We start from the raw sequence: 18,067 nt of genomic DNA on the forward strand, positions 1-18,067 counted from the left end.
TCATTTGCCCATGAATCTAACCCATTAAGGGTGTGTTTGGATTGGCGGTGGACAGAATTGATTCTAGTAGAATTGAGTTTGGTAGAATTGATTCCAGCAGAATTGAGTTTAGCAGAATTGATTTATGTTTGGATACATTTTTGTAAAAGTGAGTTGAATAATAAATTACAGTGTAAAAATAATCCAGAATCAATTCTGGAGGCAGAAGCTACAAATTCTAGCTTCAAGTAGAATCAATTCTGGAGACAGAATCAATTCTATTTTTGTCAAACCAAACATCTTAAAATTGTCCAGAATTGATTCTACACATCTAGAATTGCTTTTGGCCTTTTCAAAAGCCAAACCAAACATGCACTAAAACCCAAGTCCAATTAAGTGTCCAGAAATATTATTATTTTATGCTAAAAACACCCCATGTAGTGCTCAATGCATACCCTACGTACTCACTCACTACACCTTTGGTTTGGTTGGATCCTTTGGTGAATTTCAATAAAATTGCGGTGAAATTCCAAGTTCAGCTTCAGTATATAGCTTTCAAGGAATTCCCTTGGTTCTGCATTCTGATTCTATTTTACACAACAAAGGACAGAGAAAAAAAATTCACAAACCAACACCCTTAGGTAAACTCCACCGTTCAACTTCACTCTCTTCCGCTTATTATTCCCCTTCACTTCCACTTCTTTTGATCGTTGAATGAACCTACAACAACGTCTAAGAATTTTCTAGAAACACCAAATTGAAATTTTCGTTCCTATTTCAAAATTTAGGGTTTAACAGTTTTGGTTACTTATTTTTTTGTTGAATGTGTTTTGTTGAATGTTAATGTGAAACAGTGATGGAGAATGCTTTTGCGAACGCTTCTGCGATTACAGACCAAAGGCAAAAGATAGAGCAGTATAAGCACATTCTTGCCGCTGTGATTTCGTCGAACGATATCGGTCAAGCTAGAAAGTTCATAGATCACAGTAAACGATTTCTCTCGCCCCTAGGGTTTATTTATTTTAATTTTGTTTTTGTTTTTGCTTTAATTGATATATGAGATTGTTGTGAGTTTGAATTTTGTTTGGTGTTTCAGTATTATCAGATGATGTTCCTTTAGTCGTGTCGCGGCAGCTTCTGCAGAGTTTTGCTGAGGAGTTGGGGAGATTGACGCCGGAGACGCAGAAAGAGATTGCTCATTTTATACTTGCTCAGATTCAGCCCCGAGTTGTGTCGTTTGAAGAACAGGTTTGAATTTTGTGCATTCTGTCTCTAACTACATGCTTGTTTTGTAATGTTATCTTTTGCTAAATAATCGTAGTTAATTCGAATGCTGCTTTTTTTAAGCGTGATATGAATAGTATTATAACACCATTCAGAATGAGAGCAAAATTAAACCCTAAGATGAAGCACGTATACAACAGAGATGAATATGATGTGATACAGACATATGGATATAGCAGAATTTGAGAATTACGGGCCACAAAATATAACACGGCTATAACTAAAACAGGGCAGATAAATAAGCATATAATATGTTGCAAATTTCTTGTATTGTTTGTCGAAACTTCGACGAAGTGGCTATACCTAGTAGAGGTATAACCACTTCGTCGAAGAGTCCTCTACCCACTATACCACTACGTTATGGGTGTTGGCTGCAATCCATCATTGACTACTAGTATTTCCAACACTATTTTTGTGTTAACTGTAGGGACTGTATAAACTGTAGAAAGGTGGGGGTTGTGATAAGGAAAAGACATAATCACTCTTTCTCCAACAGAATTCAGAATAGTAAATTTTGTTATGTATTCAGAAACTTCATAAAAAGAAAATTCAGAAACTCTTTCTCTAGGAAGAGTTTTCTATGTTGAGAGATGTTGATTGAAAAAGTATTCTGAATATATCTTGCTTTAAGAAAAAACCTCTCATTACATTACATATCTTTGTTTAAATCAGTCACATAATACCTGTTCAAGTATGTACATTTTGCCATGCTAACTGTCTCTTGTTTTATTATAGGTTTTGGTTATTAGAGAGAAATTGGCTGAGCTTTATGAATCTGAGGAGCAATGGTCAAAAGCCGCTCAGATGCTCAGTGGTATCGACCTAGATTCAGGAATGAGGTCTCTGAGAACTTCCAACAATATTTACTTGCTTGCCTATATTATTATAATTCAGTCAAAATTTGAAAATGTCCCTTTGTTAATATTTATTTTTTGATTTATTTTATCAGGGTAATTGATGATACATTCAGGTTATCAAAGTGTGTCCAAATTGCCTGTTTATATCTTGAGGTATTTATTTTATATTTTGTGCAAGGAAATCCATATTTGATAGATATAAGGTTCCAAGACCATATTGGGAGATTGATCTAACTTGCCAGAGTGTATGTATTCTTATGTAAAAATTGAATCACGTGTCCTGGTTTCAACATATTTAATAAGAATACAATTTTATATCTGAACTACTTTTCACATAGTCTATTAAATGTATTAAATGAATCACTTCAGTGCTGTACGGGGATGTTTGTTCCCCTATAAATAGTATCGATATATTGGTTTTAATGCCAGAATCATAAAGGTTATTTTAAATATTTTTTTCCGTATTTGCCAGGATGACGATGCTGTCAATGCTGAAGCTTTCATTAATAAAGCATCATTCTTGGTTAGCAATAGCCAACATGAAGTGCTGAATTTGAAGTACAAGGTTTGAAAATGATAACTAAGCTTAAAGATGCATACATGAACCTTGTCTAATTTGGTTCTCCTCTATTCTTCAGGTTTGCTATGCGAGGATCTTAGATCTGAAGAGGAAGTTCTTGGAGGCTGCCTTACGATATTATGATATTTCTCAAATTGAGAAAAGGCAAATAGGGGACGAGTATGTATCCTCCATATTACGTTTTCCCTCCTATGCTTTCATAACATAATCATTTTAGAGAATGCTACAATCCAGCATATAGCTTGATACTATAATCCAAATCCTGGCTGTAATTGCAAACACAACGGTGCTTGATAGAATGATAAATACCCGTGTACCTGATATTTGTGTTAGCCTACAAGAACATTTTGATATTATAAACATAACTGCTTGTGTTTGCATGTAGTTCTAATCAACTTCAAGTCATGTTTATTTTTTACAATAGATATAAGAATTCTATTGTTTTTTAGCCATAATTTGTAATCTGGAGGGTTTCTAATGATAATAGTCACATGCTTTTTTGGAAATTTAGTGAATCTAATTCCAAACGAACAACTTGTTTGGTCCGAGTCCAAGCCAGTATTTTCCTCCCTATGTCCATTGGGAGGCAATACCTAGATTTTGTGATTCACATTCTGTGTTTTGAATGTGGTATCTCAACTTTTAGAGTAACATAAAATGTTAGTGAGGACGTAACAATAGTAATATTTATGCATTGCCTTCAACTGGGTTGTGCCTCGGCCCGAAATGAACTCATCATAATTGATGAGTTATCACTTTCCAAAACATTTTGGCATCTGTTCAGGACAAATAGATATGTTAAGCCAATATCATTAGTAATTATATTCACGGTGGGCTGAACTCATAGCATTATACAAGTTTATAACTCTAGGTATTTAAACTGATTTAACTCACTGACAGAATTGTTTGTGTAACCACATATATCTGTATAGGCTCGCATAGAATCACAAGTTTGAGGGCATAAGAAATTACAGTATGGTGGTTATATACCCAGCCATGCCTGAAATTGCACTGGTTCAGGGTTTAAAAAAATCCCAAATGTCTATAGCTGAATTACAAGGCTATGTAGTGCACAAATATAGCCTCACAACTGTTTCATTAGTTAGACTCCATGCGTAGATGCATCTAGCATCCCAACACGTACCCATCTGTTAAGGAGGTGAACTGTGTTGTATTAAGTACCAACCCCATTGTTCTCAACACAAACAAATTCATGAACCTATAAACATGAACAAACTTATCATTGCTAGTTTGCCATGCAAATGACCCAGTAGGCCTATGAGGTGAATGAACCCAGATTTGATAAGCTTAATCCAAGCTATATTGTGTCAAGTCTAGCTCACTGAAGGGAACCTATTCCGATAATCTCTCATGCTATCAATTTTTATTATTTAACTTGTTATGCTCTTTGTGTCTGGACTGCGAATCATGTGATTTATTTGTCCATAAGTTATGATTTGGTATATGCGTATATCTAACATTTGAATACGGACATTAAGTTGTTTTTAGATACATTAAGCTGTTATACATTAAGTTACATGCACTCTTTATTTTGACAACCTTGGATTATATCTTAAATGCTACATATGATAGTCAGTTATCACATTTGCACCTTAAATTACAGGGAAATTAACGAGGAAGCACTTGGGCAAGCTTTATCTGCTGCCGTTACATGCACAATATTGGCAGGCGCAGGACCTCAACGTTCCCGTGTTCTTGCCACATTGTACAAGGTAAAACTTCAATCATATAAAACAGGATACAAATGTGAACTTGTCAAATCTTAATACCTTAGTTTTTATGGACTTGGATTAGGATGAGCGGTGTTCAAAGTTGAAGATCTATCCCATACTGCAAAAGGTTTCTCTCCCACCTTTCCTTTTCCCCGTTCTTTGTCTGCCTCTTTTTACTTTCCACACTGGTCATATAATGTGATTTCTTTATGCATCAGGTGTATTTGGAAAGAATTCTTCGAAGGCCTGAAATTGATGCTTTTGCCGAAGAATTGAAACCACATCAGGTTATTTAAGTTTGTGTTGTATCTTCATATTTTTTGATGGTCATGATATGGGCATGTTTCAGCTTTTACTTTTCCACAGAAAGCCCTTCTTCCAGACAATTTCACTGTGCTGGACCGAGCAATGATTGAGCATAATCTTCTGAGTGCAAGCAAACTTTATACTAATATCAGGTATGAGAAATGGGATTTATCAGTTTATTGTTTCCTTATGGGTCAATTATTTTAATATTTTCACGGTTTGGTTATTTTATTGCTTCTTTTAATCTTTCTGTTCGCTTCTTTTGTAGCTTTGATGAGTTAGGCACACTATTGGGAATCCCACCTCCCAAGGTATAGAATTTCTCATCCAAAGTTATTCTTATTTTTCAGTAAAGAGCAGTGCACATTACAGATAGAACACATATCTGTCAATCGAATTCAGCATTTCTTGTTTCTGATATATATTCCTTATTTGATATGAAGATTTATTTAAATTAACCATCAGATTTAAATAAGAAAAAATTAATTGAAAGGTGTAGCATATTGATAATAGCTTTTTTTGCAAATTACTGAACTAAAAGGTTCAGGAGGAGGAAAATCCTACTGGCAGTGGTTTTTCTTATGTTCACTCAATGGGTCCTACAGCTTGTAAGATTTTTGCTTTGATTTTTCTCTCTCACAATTATTATACTTTCAGGCTGAGAAGATAGCATCACGGATGATTTATGAGGACAGGATGAAGGGATCTATCGATCAGGTATAACTAATTGTTAAATAACCTTTACTACCTCTTGGTTCATAAAAGTACTCAAATAAAAATGGGAATGTTAATATTAAGGTTGAATTTTGAATGATTTTTATCAGGTTGAAGCTATCATACATTTTGACGATGACACTGAAGAGTTGCAGAGATGGGACCAGCAGGTATGTTTTTCTCAAATAGTCTGTCAATTCACATGGACTGTAAGAAAGCTAGAATATGAAAATGGTTCGGTCATTCTTAATTCTTCTAAACCTTAATGATGGTTTGGTGTTGCAGATTGTTGGTCTATGTCAAGCTCTCAACGATGTTTTGGATAGTATGGCTAAGAAGGGCATTCCAGTTCCTGTTTGACTGGGATTATTGCCAAATTCTCATGATTTGGAATTACAGATGCGGTTTATCGAAAATGTTTATATGGTCACTTGTTCTGTTTAATTCTGAAATTCATCTCAGTTGTGCTTGATATAAATATGCTACAAATAGATAGATACAATAGTTTTGTCATGTATTGGAGTCACTGATTCGGTTTATCCACAAAGTTTATATGGCCATTTCGACTCAAGTTAAAATATCTATTTTGTGTGATTCGTTACCGGAAGGCCTGCCCTCTTCATTTGAACATAACCATTTGCCGCCTCATGATTTATGTTGTAGGATTCATTTTAATACATTTGGTCAGAATTTGGGTTACCTGGATTATAGAGTTAATCATGAGCGGCGCTACCTCTTCTACTCTAGCATTTAAATTGGAATAATGAAAATTTTGAGGATTTCCACTCATCTAGACCTGCATCAAAGACCATTTCTCCCCTATTTCTTCATTCTTTGCATGGAGAAATGGACTTTTATCCAATAAAATATGGATGCCAATTTGTGGTTGCAAGATTTGGAATTTTTTATAAATAATTTCACTCCACTTAGGTGTTAGGATATTTTGCCCTTAATTTATTAAGGGGAATGTTCTTTCCACCCATAGCCTCACATTGTTGAAAACATGAAACGTCTGGAGATGTATTTTTGGGTGCATTCAAAATCACACCAAACTTTGTCATTATGGGATTCATCTCATTTTGAACAAAATATGTGGAGATGCATATATGTATGTTATTTGAATGTATCTGAAGATGCATCTCCAAATCATCCTCTGTACTAATGAGAACGTAATTCTTTGTGTTGCTATGTGTTGTATGTCAAATGTGTATAGATGTTTAAATGTCGAAGGAGCTAACCTCGACTAAATTTTGACTTAGCGTTATTTTGTTTGAGTTATGTTAGTTTGTTAGAGATTACTTAGTGTGTAAGCAAACTCAGCCTATAAATAGGGAGGTACCATGTCATTGTAATAATACATTTGTGTTAAGAAAAGTTGAATAAAATTTCAATTTTGAAGGCAGAGAGAAACTCTGCAAAATTTTCTTCTTCTTTCCCCTTTTTCTGAAACTCTAATTTCTCTTTTATTTCCCAATTCATCTTTTCTTTTCTTCTATTATAATCGTTGTTCAGCGGAATCATCTTGCAACCAAGGTGTGGTTGATTAACTCGAATGAAGATTGAAGAACAAGAAGGGAAATCAATCGGAAAAATTGATTCTTGTTCATCAAGATTGATTCAGAATTCTCCAAATTTTTGGTGTAATTTTACTATCTAGTAGTATCTAGATGACTACCTGTGTGATTCTTGAAAAGCATAGCGCGATGAATCATCCAAATGAGCATTTTTCAGCGAGTTTTCCAATTTTGAAGAGTAAGAATTATGAGAATTGGTGTAAGCACATGAATATTGTTTTTTTATCAAAATCTTTGGGATCTTGTGAATGAAGGAGTAACACTACTTGTAGAAAACGCGACAGATGAACAAAAGCCTGCACATAAAGAATTAAAGAAGAAAGATTATAAAATCCTCTTTATAATCCATCAATGTGTTGATCCAAATAATTTTGAAAAGCCAAGTGATGTGGAATCAACGATAGAAGCGTGAGATATTCAAGAAAAATCGTTTGGAGGCGCTGAAAAGGTGAGGTTAGAAATTCACAAAGAACGTATGAATTGTTTCAGATCGAAGAAAGTGAAAGCATAATTGATTTCTTCACTAGGGTTATGAAATTGGTGAATCAAATCATGGTATACAGAGAAACGTTAACATCAAGATCAGTTGTCGCAAAGATTTTGAGGTCATTGGCTCCCAAATTCGCTCACGTGGTAGTAGCCATTGAAGAATAATTTTTTTTGTCAACATTGACAAAGTAAGAGCTTCAAGGAACGCTTAAATATCATGAACAAATAATGACTGAAAGAGTTGTAGACAAGTTGAAGAGTGATGTGGCTCTACAGGCGCAATCAAGCAAAAGAAAAGAAAGACAAAGGAAAGTGATTCGACAACAAATGTAGAAGAGGTTACAACAATTCGACTGGTAGAGGAAGCCAACAAGAAGGAAATTCTTCAAATCAAAGAAGATCCACATATAAAAGAAACCCCAGAGGTGGTGTTGCAAGTAAAGAAAGATGTGGTGGTCGAAAAACCTGACAAAAGTCACATTCAGTGTTTTAATTGTCAGAGGTATGATCTATACTCTAGTGATTGTCCTAAAAAACAAAAAAATTAAAAAAGTGATGCAAAGATTGCAAAGCATAAAGAAGAAGAGATGTTGTTGATTATCACCATAAGAGATGAATAAAGATTCAAGGACTAGTGATACTTTGACTCAGGATGCTCATCACACATGACTGATAGAAAATATTGGTTTGATAACATAAAACCGTTGTTGAAGAACATGGTGAAATTTGCAAATGATAATACTCTAGAAGTTGAAAGTATTGGTGATGTTCTAATTATGAGAAAATATGGAAAAAGGTCAGTAATTTCCAATGTATTGTATATACCAGGCATGAAAATCAATTTGCTTAGCATAAGGCCTTTGGTAGAAAAGAATTACAAAGTATCAATTGAAGATAAGATGATGAGAGTTATCGACTCAGGTGGAAGGTTGATCTTGAAGGATCCTATGTCTCAGAATAGAACCTTCAAGATTAAACTTAATGTGATGTAGCACAAATGACTGGCAACTGCATCTAGCATGGATGAATGGATATGGTACTATAGACTTGGACATCTCAACCTCAAAGACATCACATTTCTAAAAAGAAAAAAAATGGTTTCAGGGTTACCAGAAATTGACATTCCAAATGAAATGTGCGAGAAATGTGAGCATGCAGAGCAACATAAGTACAACTTCAACAAGGATGCAAGAAGCAAGTCGAAGGCAATTCTTGAAATCATATACCCTGATGTGTGTGGTCTTATCCAGGTGGATTCAACTGGAGGTACCAAATACTTTGTCACATTCATAGACGTCTTATACTAGGTCGCATTCCAGGGGCTCCGCTTCAATTCATATGACCTCTCAATGTTTCAAGATTCACTACTTGAACTCTCTGGTGAGCAAGTACATGTAAAAAGTCACAAACTCTCAAAACAATGATTGGGATGAATGAGAACACGAAAATGATCAAGACCAGGTATCTTGTGGTAGACACCCGTTCTTCATACACCATCACCATAAGACGTACCATCCTCAATATCTTAAGAGTTGCCCTGTCAGCATTGGACCTAAGCATGAAGTATTTGCTACCTAAAAGATGGGCTGGAATAGTTTGAGGCAATCAAGAGACCGGCCAAGAATATTATCAGGACATCCTTAGGATAAGGAGGGCGTAGAAGGTCGTAACCACCATTCTTCAACTAAGAGCGCAAGGAATGAATTTTGTAAATTTATATCCTAGGATGGAGCTCGAAAAAGAAAGACTGACGCCCACTAAAGATCTAAAGAAGGTCCAAATTTGGCACCAATATTTTCAAACCACCAAGATGGGCACCTCCTTGATCAAATATGAAGAGGAAGAGCTGATCGCAATGTTAAGGAGGAATATTTATTTGTTTTCTTGGGCCCCCACATACATGCCAGGTATCTACTCTAGAGTGATATGTCACCATTTCACAGTTGATTCCACCAAGAAACCTGTGGTTCAGAGAATGTGTAATGTTGGCGACGAGAAGCGGTCGAACATCGACGAGGAAGTTGAGAAATTAAAGAATGTATGCTTCATAAATGAACTCCCTTCATCAATGAAAATTCTTGAAAATTGGAAATGTAGCCCATTATTACCAACAAAAATATCTCGTTGGGTATACCTCATACTTTCTCGCTTTCTCTAAAACTAGGGATGGACTGTTCATGGTTCTCGCCTAAAGACGGTTCCTGATTCCTGCCAACAGACAACATTTTGAAAATTTCCACTTTATGGTTCCTTTGGATGCCATCTTCAGTGGTGGAAACCCTCTTATGATGAATAAAATAAAGTGATAATCTTAAAAGATTGAGGCTGTAAAGGGTCACTTTCCTTTCTTGTTGTTTTCCTCTTCACCTCCATCTCTCTCTTTGCTAGGACCGACCATTAGGGAGTGTAACATGTGCTACAATTATGGGCCTAAAATTCTAAGGGACCCATTAATTTTTTGTAATTACTAAAACAATAAATTTTATACCTATTTTTTAAAAACAGATACAAAATCATAGTTTGTTTTCGAAATTAGTTTCACACTTATTTTTTTAAAAATAAGTGTAAATTCATAATTATTTTTAAAATCTATAATTTTGTATTGATTTTTTTTTTTTTCAAAAATTTGATAAAAAGTTATATTCTTTTAAACCTATTTTTAAAATTAGAACAACCCTCCCATGATTGGTTGGGCCGACCTTGCTCTTTGCTAGTGCCTTCACATGCTTCTAGTGTCTTCTTGGAAGGAGTACTACCCTGACGGGGATAACACTTTTTATGCAGAGATTCACTTAGTGAAATAACTTTTCGTGGAGAATGCACGTGTCTCTTATGATCTCCCATTAGTGTGTCATCTTTAGTGTATCTATCAAGTCTTTTTCGTCTTAATTAAATCTTCTATTATGTCTTTCAGATGGGTGCACTCGTTATTTTCATGCCCATACTTTTATGAAAACTCCAATATTATGTTTTATCGGTTCGTATCGACTCTTTCACGACGTGAGGATATTTTACCGTAGTCCGTAGCTTCCTTGAATCAGTGTTGGTACATTAATGCAAGATTCTCTTTCTAGACTCATTCAACAAAATGCTCATTTGTTCCTCTCCTTACCTTCGTCTTCACGGCGTTTGTTGTCTCCTTGTTACTCATTTCCAGATGCCTTGTTTCTCTCAACATCTTCGGTTAGAATCTTTTCTTTATAATTGATGTAAGATTGGGTTCGAGTAAGAAGGTCACTCATATTCTCCAACTCTTTCAATCCCAACTTTTCTCTAAATATGAAGTATGATCTTAATCCCTTCTTAGTTTGTCATTAGCTCCTCTAACTTCTACAGCTTCTTTGATGAGTCCGCCCAACGTATTCGCGAAACATTTCCTTTTTTACTCTGGTGAATATTGTTGAGTATGATTACCGTCTTCCCATGGCGTCTACGCGTGTGAGCTAGTAATTAAACTCCACTACCAATATAGAGGCGAAGGCTTAAAAATTCAGTGAACTTGATATATACCAATGAAATTTATAGTATTGATATGGCATCGGAAAGAAATAATTTGGATCTAGTGTGATAATGGTTATCAAGATCATGTAGATTACTTTATCAAAGGTTATATTGAAAACTGTCCCATTTATGGTCCAAACTACCTTAAAGGACCATGCAAATTTAAAACCTATTTCTCCATTAGTCTACAAGCACATAAAAAATTTGTTTATTTTTCTAAGAAAAATCAAACTCCATTAATAGTATCTGTTCTCTCTTTTATGAAAGTATTGACATTGGTGCATTACGTGCAAGATTTGTTTCCTCCCAAAATTCAGAAAATAGTTAAAGGCTATTTAGTTTTCTATTAGGCAACTGCAGAGATTTTAACACTGAGTCGTGTACATGACTGAATTTGAACCTAAAAATATCGATGCAAAAAAAATAAATTTTTTAAAAAATCATCAATCAATCAAGCCATGGTGATTAGTTTGATTATACATAATTCATAATAATAAATTGATCTAAATCTAAAATACAAATCATATCATAACATCTAACTATAATAAGTTAAAATATTCTTGAAGAAAATCAAACTAAACAAGAAGAATTGGAATGCAAAGTTTACCATCACTTATCTATCTAAGTTGGAATTGCATAACTTGTTTGTTCCATATATTCATCAAAGCAACCAGAAAAATTCACCATAATAAAACCCATCAAACTCATACCAATAAAAACTCCACTAACCAACACACAACAATTCTTCCCAAACCCACTTTTCACTTTCTCCAATTCCTTCTTTTCCTCCAAAACCTCATTTTCTTTATCAAAATCTTCACAAAATTCCTCAGCATCATGATAAAAAAAAGTTCCAATTTTTCCACTTCCAACATCAATCTTTTCACCATTTTCCTCCACCCCATTTCCTCTAACTCCCACAACCCCCTTCTCACCAACAAAATCAGGAAAAAGCTTATCCGGGTCATCGATAACATTCAAGTTGCTCTCATCAAGTTCTTCATCTTTCAAACAAGACTCAGTGCAAGAACAAGAAGAATTCGAATTCGAAATGGAATCTTTGTCGAACTCTGGATTCGTAAATGTTGTGAAAGTGCTGTCCCTTTCATTGAAAGATTTCTTCAATGATTCGATCTTTTCCGTTAAGTGATGCAGATGTTCTGTTGGACAAGATTTAGCTTCGGCAGATACAAGGTTTCCTATGAATGTAAGTTTCTGTTGAATGTCTTCAAGTGAATGTTTTTCGTGGCCACGTAGTATCACATCGTCGAACATTGATTCTAGGTCTTTGAATTTTGTCTGCAAAATTGAGTTTTCATTCATTTTTTTGAGTGACACAAAGGTTTCCGTTTGAGGTTGCGGTTACTTTGTGTGTTTCGATGAAACGGTTCCAAAGTTGTCTTTTTATAAGTTGCAACTGTAACAATTTCATTAACTCAACCGTTTTTTTCTTTGAACAATCTTTGTCTACTGCTCTTACGTGTGGGAGTGGTTATTCTGTTGTGGAAAAAAACTGCTTGGTACCACACTATTATATTATGTATCAACAAATAGTCTTCCAACTATTTTAAATCATAAATCTCATAGTGAAGTTTCATAGTTATTACCACTCCGTCTAGGTACACCTCAAGAATAAAACAAATCAAGTCTATTTTACAATAGATAATTAGTCTAAAAATACACTCTCTGGTTATACAAAATCAGACAAATATGATATTAATATGACTTGTAGTATCGGATATAAAGATTAGTTATAATAATTTTCTCAAACGTGAAAGAATTCAAATAATTCTCTAAAGATAATTTAATAATGGTCATTTGATCACTCAAAATAATTTCTCTAACAAAGAGAAACTCAAATAATATATTCTCCAAAGAGAAACAAAAAAAAGTTGGTAATTTTTGAAATGACTATAAGTTGGTATATTCTTCAAATAATTCTCTAAAGAGAATTTAAGAAAATATTCAGAAAATTCAATGACTAAAAAACATGTTAAGAGAAAAGAGTAATTCACGTGCAGGTAATAAGTGGACATAATAGTGTAATCGATTACACGTATTTATATCTGTCAAACAGAACTTACAATAACTAAATGCAAGTGGTTGATATAAGATGTCAAACCCATTACACCTGTAGTATTTTTCATGTATTCTAAGATAATAGATGAATGCAACTAGTTGACATAATAGTGCAACACCTGTTATATTTGGGAGTTTTTAGTTTTTTTATTTTGATAATTGCATCTCATATTCTCATTCTATAAAAACCTTATGGTATTTCATTAATAAAGAAATTTCATATTTTCACCCTTAATTACTCTCTTTCATTCTCTCACTCTCTCATTCTCCATACTCAATTATTCATCATCCTTGTGGTTCTAAGTTCTAATATGGTTCAATCTATCAAACGCCTAATGTACGAAAATAACCACTGTCTCTAAACGAAAGGGACAATAAAAATAAAGAGGAAAGGGACAATAATCATAAAATCATTTGATGAAGAGGTAACTTTGAAGGTGTTGGAAGTCAACAAGCAAAGTGTAGGTGGCAATAATCACTCTTCGGTTGGCATACTTAAAACTGAAGGAGGGAGCAAAAATCCAAGACCGCCCCCAGAAAAAGTCTCAAGCATAGTCTCTCAGGTGGCCGTAGCTCATGCATCTACCAAAGCTCCTAAGTTTGCTGAAGAAGCCAAAAGGAAAAAGAAAGAGGAAACTCAAGGTAAAACGAGGAGAGTGGGAAGTGAGTTGAAGAGAAAAGTAGTCCATGCCGCTCATCTTCATGAGTTCTTGATTACGGAGGTGACAAACAACAAGGTTTGGAAAAGGAAATACCCTCCATAATAAAGGATAGTGGACCGTCGAGCCATGCGACGTTAAACGAAGCGCTTCGTGGGAGGAAACCCACGCTTTTAATTACGTGGTTTTCTTTTTGTTTTGTTTTGTTTTCAGGAAATAAAAAGGGGCTTCTCTAGTGAAAGCTAGGAAGTAGCAGCTGGAGTTGCAGTAACCTCTGTGAGCCACTCCTCTCGGGCTTGTTCTTAAACATCGAGGTCAATGTTTGATTCAAGTGTGGGGGGGTTTTTATTTGCTTTTTGTTTTTATTTCCAATTATTTGTGTTTGTTTCTTGTTATTTCTATGTTATTTTGTCTACCACATGTTACAGATTTGACGTGATTTACCGGATGGTTGATGGAGTGTGTCGCACGCTCGCGAAAATGAACAGAGTCGCCACCAATATATTTATCCCAAAGAGGGAAAGGAATATCAGAAAACCTAGAATAAGGAAAGGATAAGAAAAGGTCTTGCGACCAGAGATCGGGTACGGGAGTCGGTTACGCAAGGGGAAGGTGCTAGCACCCCTCACGCCCATCGTACTCGATGGTATCCACCTATGTTTGTTGCTATCTAAAGGGTGTATAAATCTAAAGCTTAATTACTAAGGGAATGCATGCAAATGAAAGAAAAGAAACACGGGGAAAATAAGGTTTATAAATAATTGTGCTCGCTTAGGCCCCGCGACCTAATGCCTACGTATCCTTTTCAGGAATCAGAGCGCCGTAGTTCGGCTCTTTAGTTTTTGTTTGTTTTTGTGTTTTTTAGTTGAACAGTTACATTCGCACTCCACTGCTCGACCTCTGGAGTCTTAAGCTGGGGATGGAGCGGAAATAACGTGTCCGATTAATGAGAAAGAATGCCCTGAAGGCAAGAGAAAGAATGCCTCGGAGGCAAGAGAAAGATGATTGGTTTATGATTTTTAGGTGTAATTCCATGATGGACAAAAACCCACTACAAGGCTTCGCATCACTTCCTTACTTTGTTTAGGTCCGAGCCTTTATTAGATATTTTGAAGTGTTTTTGGTTAAGTGTCTTTTAAGGGAAATTAATTTGTGACTCGAATCATGCCTTAAAAAGAGTTTTTTTGAATATTTAGAGAATGCACATCGAGGCCTACACCACAATCGTTTCTCTAAATAGTGGTTAAGAAATACAAAGTTTTGGATATTTAGAGAATGCACATCGAGGCCTACGCCACAATCGTTTCTCTAAATAGCGGTTAAGAAATACACCGAGGCCTACGCCTCAATCATTTCTCTTCCGCTAAATGGGAAAGAACATACATCAGGGCCTACGCCCCAATCATTTCTTTCACTAAGTAGGAAAGAACATACATCGGGGCCTACGCCCCAATCATTTCTTTCCCACTAAAAAAAAAGGTATGAGCATGATTCGCGTCGTCCTTTATTAATGTTTTGAAGTTGAAAAGAAAAAGGAAAAAGAACCTAATCTAATATGAGCTAAAAGATGATTCTAAGTCCTAAATTGTCAAGTTAAAGTTCTACCTAAAATTAGGAATTAAAGAGACATGAAAATAAAGTCACATTAGAAGCAAAATTGAGAATGGTACAATGGTACAAAATCACACATAAACATGAAATAACAAGTCAAAATATAGTACAAAAATGAAGTAAAATACTACTATTTTTTTATTGATTTTTATGAAGGAAATTGAATTATAAATCAAGTAAAAGACTAAAACAAATAGCCTAAAACTAATATTTTTAGTGATTATTCTTATATGTCAAGAAATGTGTATTAAAGTCTAAGAATGATAGGAAGAATTAGTTTTTATTTACTAAAAGAAATGTGAAAAAATCTAAGTAAGCATAATAAAGATAAAAGAAACAGGGAGGTGCAGATTGAAATTAATGGTGTAAAGAGTAAATGGGCGCAGGGCCCAAGGAACTGGCCCACACAAATTGTTTTGTTATCAGATTTTCTTATGTCAAAAAAAAGTATTATGGACCAAGGGGGTGTGGCGCAGCAATTTATGCGCTGAGGCCCAATAAGCTTGTTTTTTTTTGTTCAGATTTTTGAAAGAGAGGGCGCGTGGGCCAAGAGGGAGGTGCGGATAGTATTTCGTGTGGTAAGGCCCAGAGTGATCCACGAACAATCCTTCTCAGATTTTGTTTGATCCACATTTTTATTCAATCACATTGATAATCTATACTAATGATTCACGTTAATCCAATTATCCCTAATTAACAATTAATTACCAGAATTTTATTTTATTTCCATTATTAATCATGCACATAATACTCAGACTTAGTTATACTTGATTAAAAACTTTATGCAAATTAATGTATTAATTCAATCAAGGAAAATCAAAAGGGATTAGGGTTCGGTGTGACCTTTGGCCTCTTTCAGAACTTCGCTCTCCCTCTTTCAAGCGACGGCGGCGAGGTCCCCCCCTCGATACTCCGACCAAGATTCCAACGGCGCCATCACCGTCCTCACCTATCTTCTTTCGAACTCTCCGTCTCCGTCTCGTGAAACTACGACTTCCTCTGTTCTCTTTTCCGTTCAAGATGCGTGACCGTTGTTGTGCTCTTCTGTTGAGAACGCGTTGTTGTTGTTCGCAGTGAAGGCAATGAGGAATTATGGCTATAGGAAGCGATGATGTTGAATCGTGGTAGAGAATTGAAGTCAATTTCGAAGGTTTGCGAGAGATGCTGCAGAATTCCTGATGATAGATGATGAAGATTGTGTGGCGCTCAGAGTTGAACCGTGGAGTGATGACGATTTGAGATGTAGATTTTGAGAAGTTGTGGTGGTGGATTGAAGGTTGTTGAAGTGCGAAGATGAGGAGGTTGATCGTGGAGATGAAACGATGATGGTGATGTTGCGGTTAAAGGATGAAGATGATGATTCGGAGAGAGTGGAGAGAATTGGATGATGAAGATGGTGGAGGATTGAAGAATGGAAGAGGAATCCCTGAATAATTGTGGAGATGTTGAATATATAGGTAAGCTCTCTTCTGATTTTCTGTTACTCTTTTCTGATTTTCTGTTATGAGTCCAGTTGAAGTTGGTTAGAGGTTGTTAGTTGTGTGGAACCTTCTGTTATTAGTTTGACAGTTGAGATATGGTTAGAGAATAGGTTAGATGTAACTGAAATGTTAAAACAGTTAGGGAAAGTTTTTGGTTTGTTATGATAGTCAGGTTCTTTATAACTGATTTGGTAAGGTGGTTAGTTATAGTTATGATGGGAAGAAGTTAGGGAACAATAGTTATAGGTTAATGGGAACTGTTATGACAGTTGAAGGTTTATTGACAGTTAGAAAAATTTGTTACAAACTGTTATATGGTGGTTATAAGTTGGTTAAGGTTAGGAAATATGCCAATAGGGCTTGTTAGTAATTGTTAGCAGAACTAGAAAGTTTCCCTCTTCTGAATTTTGTTTGGTGACTTGCTGCGCAATATTGATTTTGCTTTTGAACTGAATGTTTTTCACCATTATGCAGGGACTGTTTTGGTAAAGAGTATGTATGAATGGTGATGGATTTATGATGCTTCGATTGTATAGGGACTGATCTTGAATGACTCTTTTTTCATTCTGCAGTGTGTATTGCTACTGTTGTGAATATAAACTTTACTGCTTCTGGATGATTAGGCTATATGAATGCGGTAGGTTTCAAGTTGCCGAACCGGGCTTCTCATGGCTTCTTTGCAGCAGGTGGAGTTATGGTTGGAGGATGGTGTTTGTGACGTGAAGACGGTTGGAGTAACAGGCTGCGACGGTCACCCTTGGAGCTTGACGAAAGTGAGACGGTTTGGAAGACATGATGTAATAGGTTTAGGATTTTTGTGTAATTCACTTTTTGTGACAAATTGTATGGACATGTATTGTAATGGATTCGGTGAACACTAGAATGAAGCCTCTTTTTTTTTTTTGTAATATGGCTTGTAATGGAATTGTAAAACTTAATGAGACGAACTCTAGTATTTTTGTAGTTTTCAATGGAATATGCAGTGTGACTTTTGGTCCTTGTAAGGTATGTGGATCTTGAATTGTAATGAGATTTTTTGTAGTTAAAGAATGGATAGAGTTTGGAATGATCTCGACTTCGGTTATGTATGGATTATGAATGAACATATAAGTGTTGTTTTGTATAGAAATTGGATAATGGATGCTTGAATGGGATAGAAATTGTAATGAACTTTTGAGATCAACCATTGTCTTTATGCACTTTAACTTCACCTTTATGTA

The 18,067-nt window shown here is 35.3% G+C and overlaps 1 protein-coding gene and 1 long non-coding RNA gene across 3 annotated transcripts; both read left to right on the plus strand.

Moving 5' to 3' along the window:
• Positions 1-437: 437 nt before the first annotated feature.
• LOC131616844 (COP9 signalosome complex subunit 4) lies at positions 438-6,054 on the plus strand. The gene is made up of 15 exons (XM_058888299.1): positions 438-620; positions 834-965; positions 1,076-1,227; positions 1,999-2,102; positions 2,213-2,273; positions 2,593-2,685; positions 2,759-2,859; positions 4,325-4,433; positions 4,516-4,560; positions 4,652-4,720; positions 4,800-4,891; positions 5,008-5,050; positions 5,397-5,456; positions 5,564-5,623; positions 5,739-6,054. Exons 2-15 carry the CDS (start codon positions 836-838, stop codon positions 5,811-5,813), a joined length of 1,194 nt encoding a protein of 397 aa, XP_058744282.1. The 5' UTR covers positions 438-620; positions 834-835; the 3' UTR covers positions 5,814-6,054.
• Positions 6,055-16,189: 10,135 nt separating this feature from the next.
• On the plus strand, positions 16,190-17,845 carry LOC131618602 (uncharacterized). Of its 2 annotated transcripts, none has more exons than XR_009288904.1 (2): positions 16,190-16,823; positions 17,322-17,845. It is a non-coding gene; the product is annotated as an uncharacterized LOC131618602 (long non-coding RNA). The 2 variants fall into 2 exon arrangements; XR_009288905.1 differs by having other exon boundaries at positions 17,420-17,845.
• Positions 17,846-18,067: the final 222 nt, after the last annotated feature.

The sequence above is a fragment of the Vicia villosa genome, linkage group LG7 (assembly GCF_029867415.1).
Source record: "Vicia villosa cultivar HV-30 ecotype Madison, WI linkage group LG7, Vvil1.0, whole genome shotgun sequence".
NCBI lineage: Eukaryota > Viridiplantae > Streptophyta > Magnoliopsida > Fabales > Fabaceae > Vicia > Vicia villosa.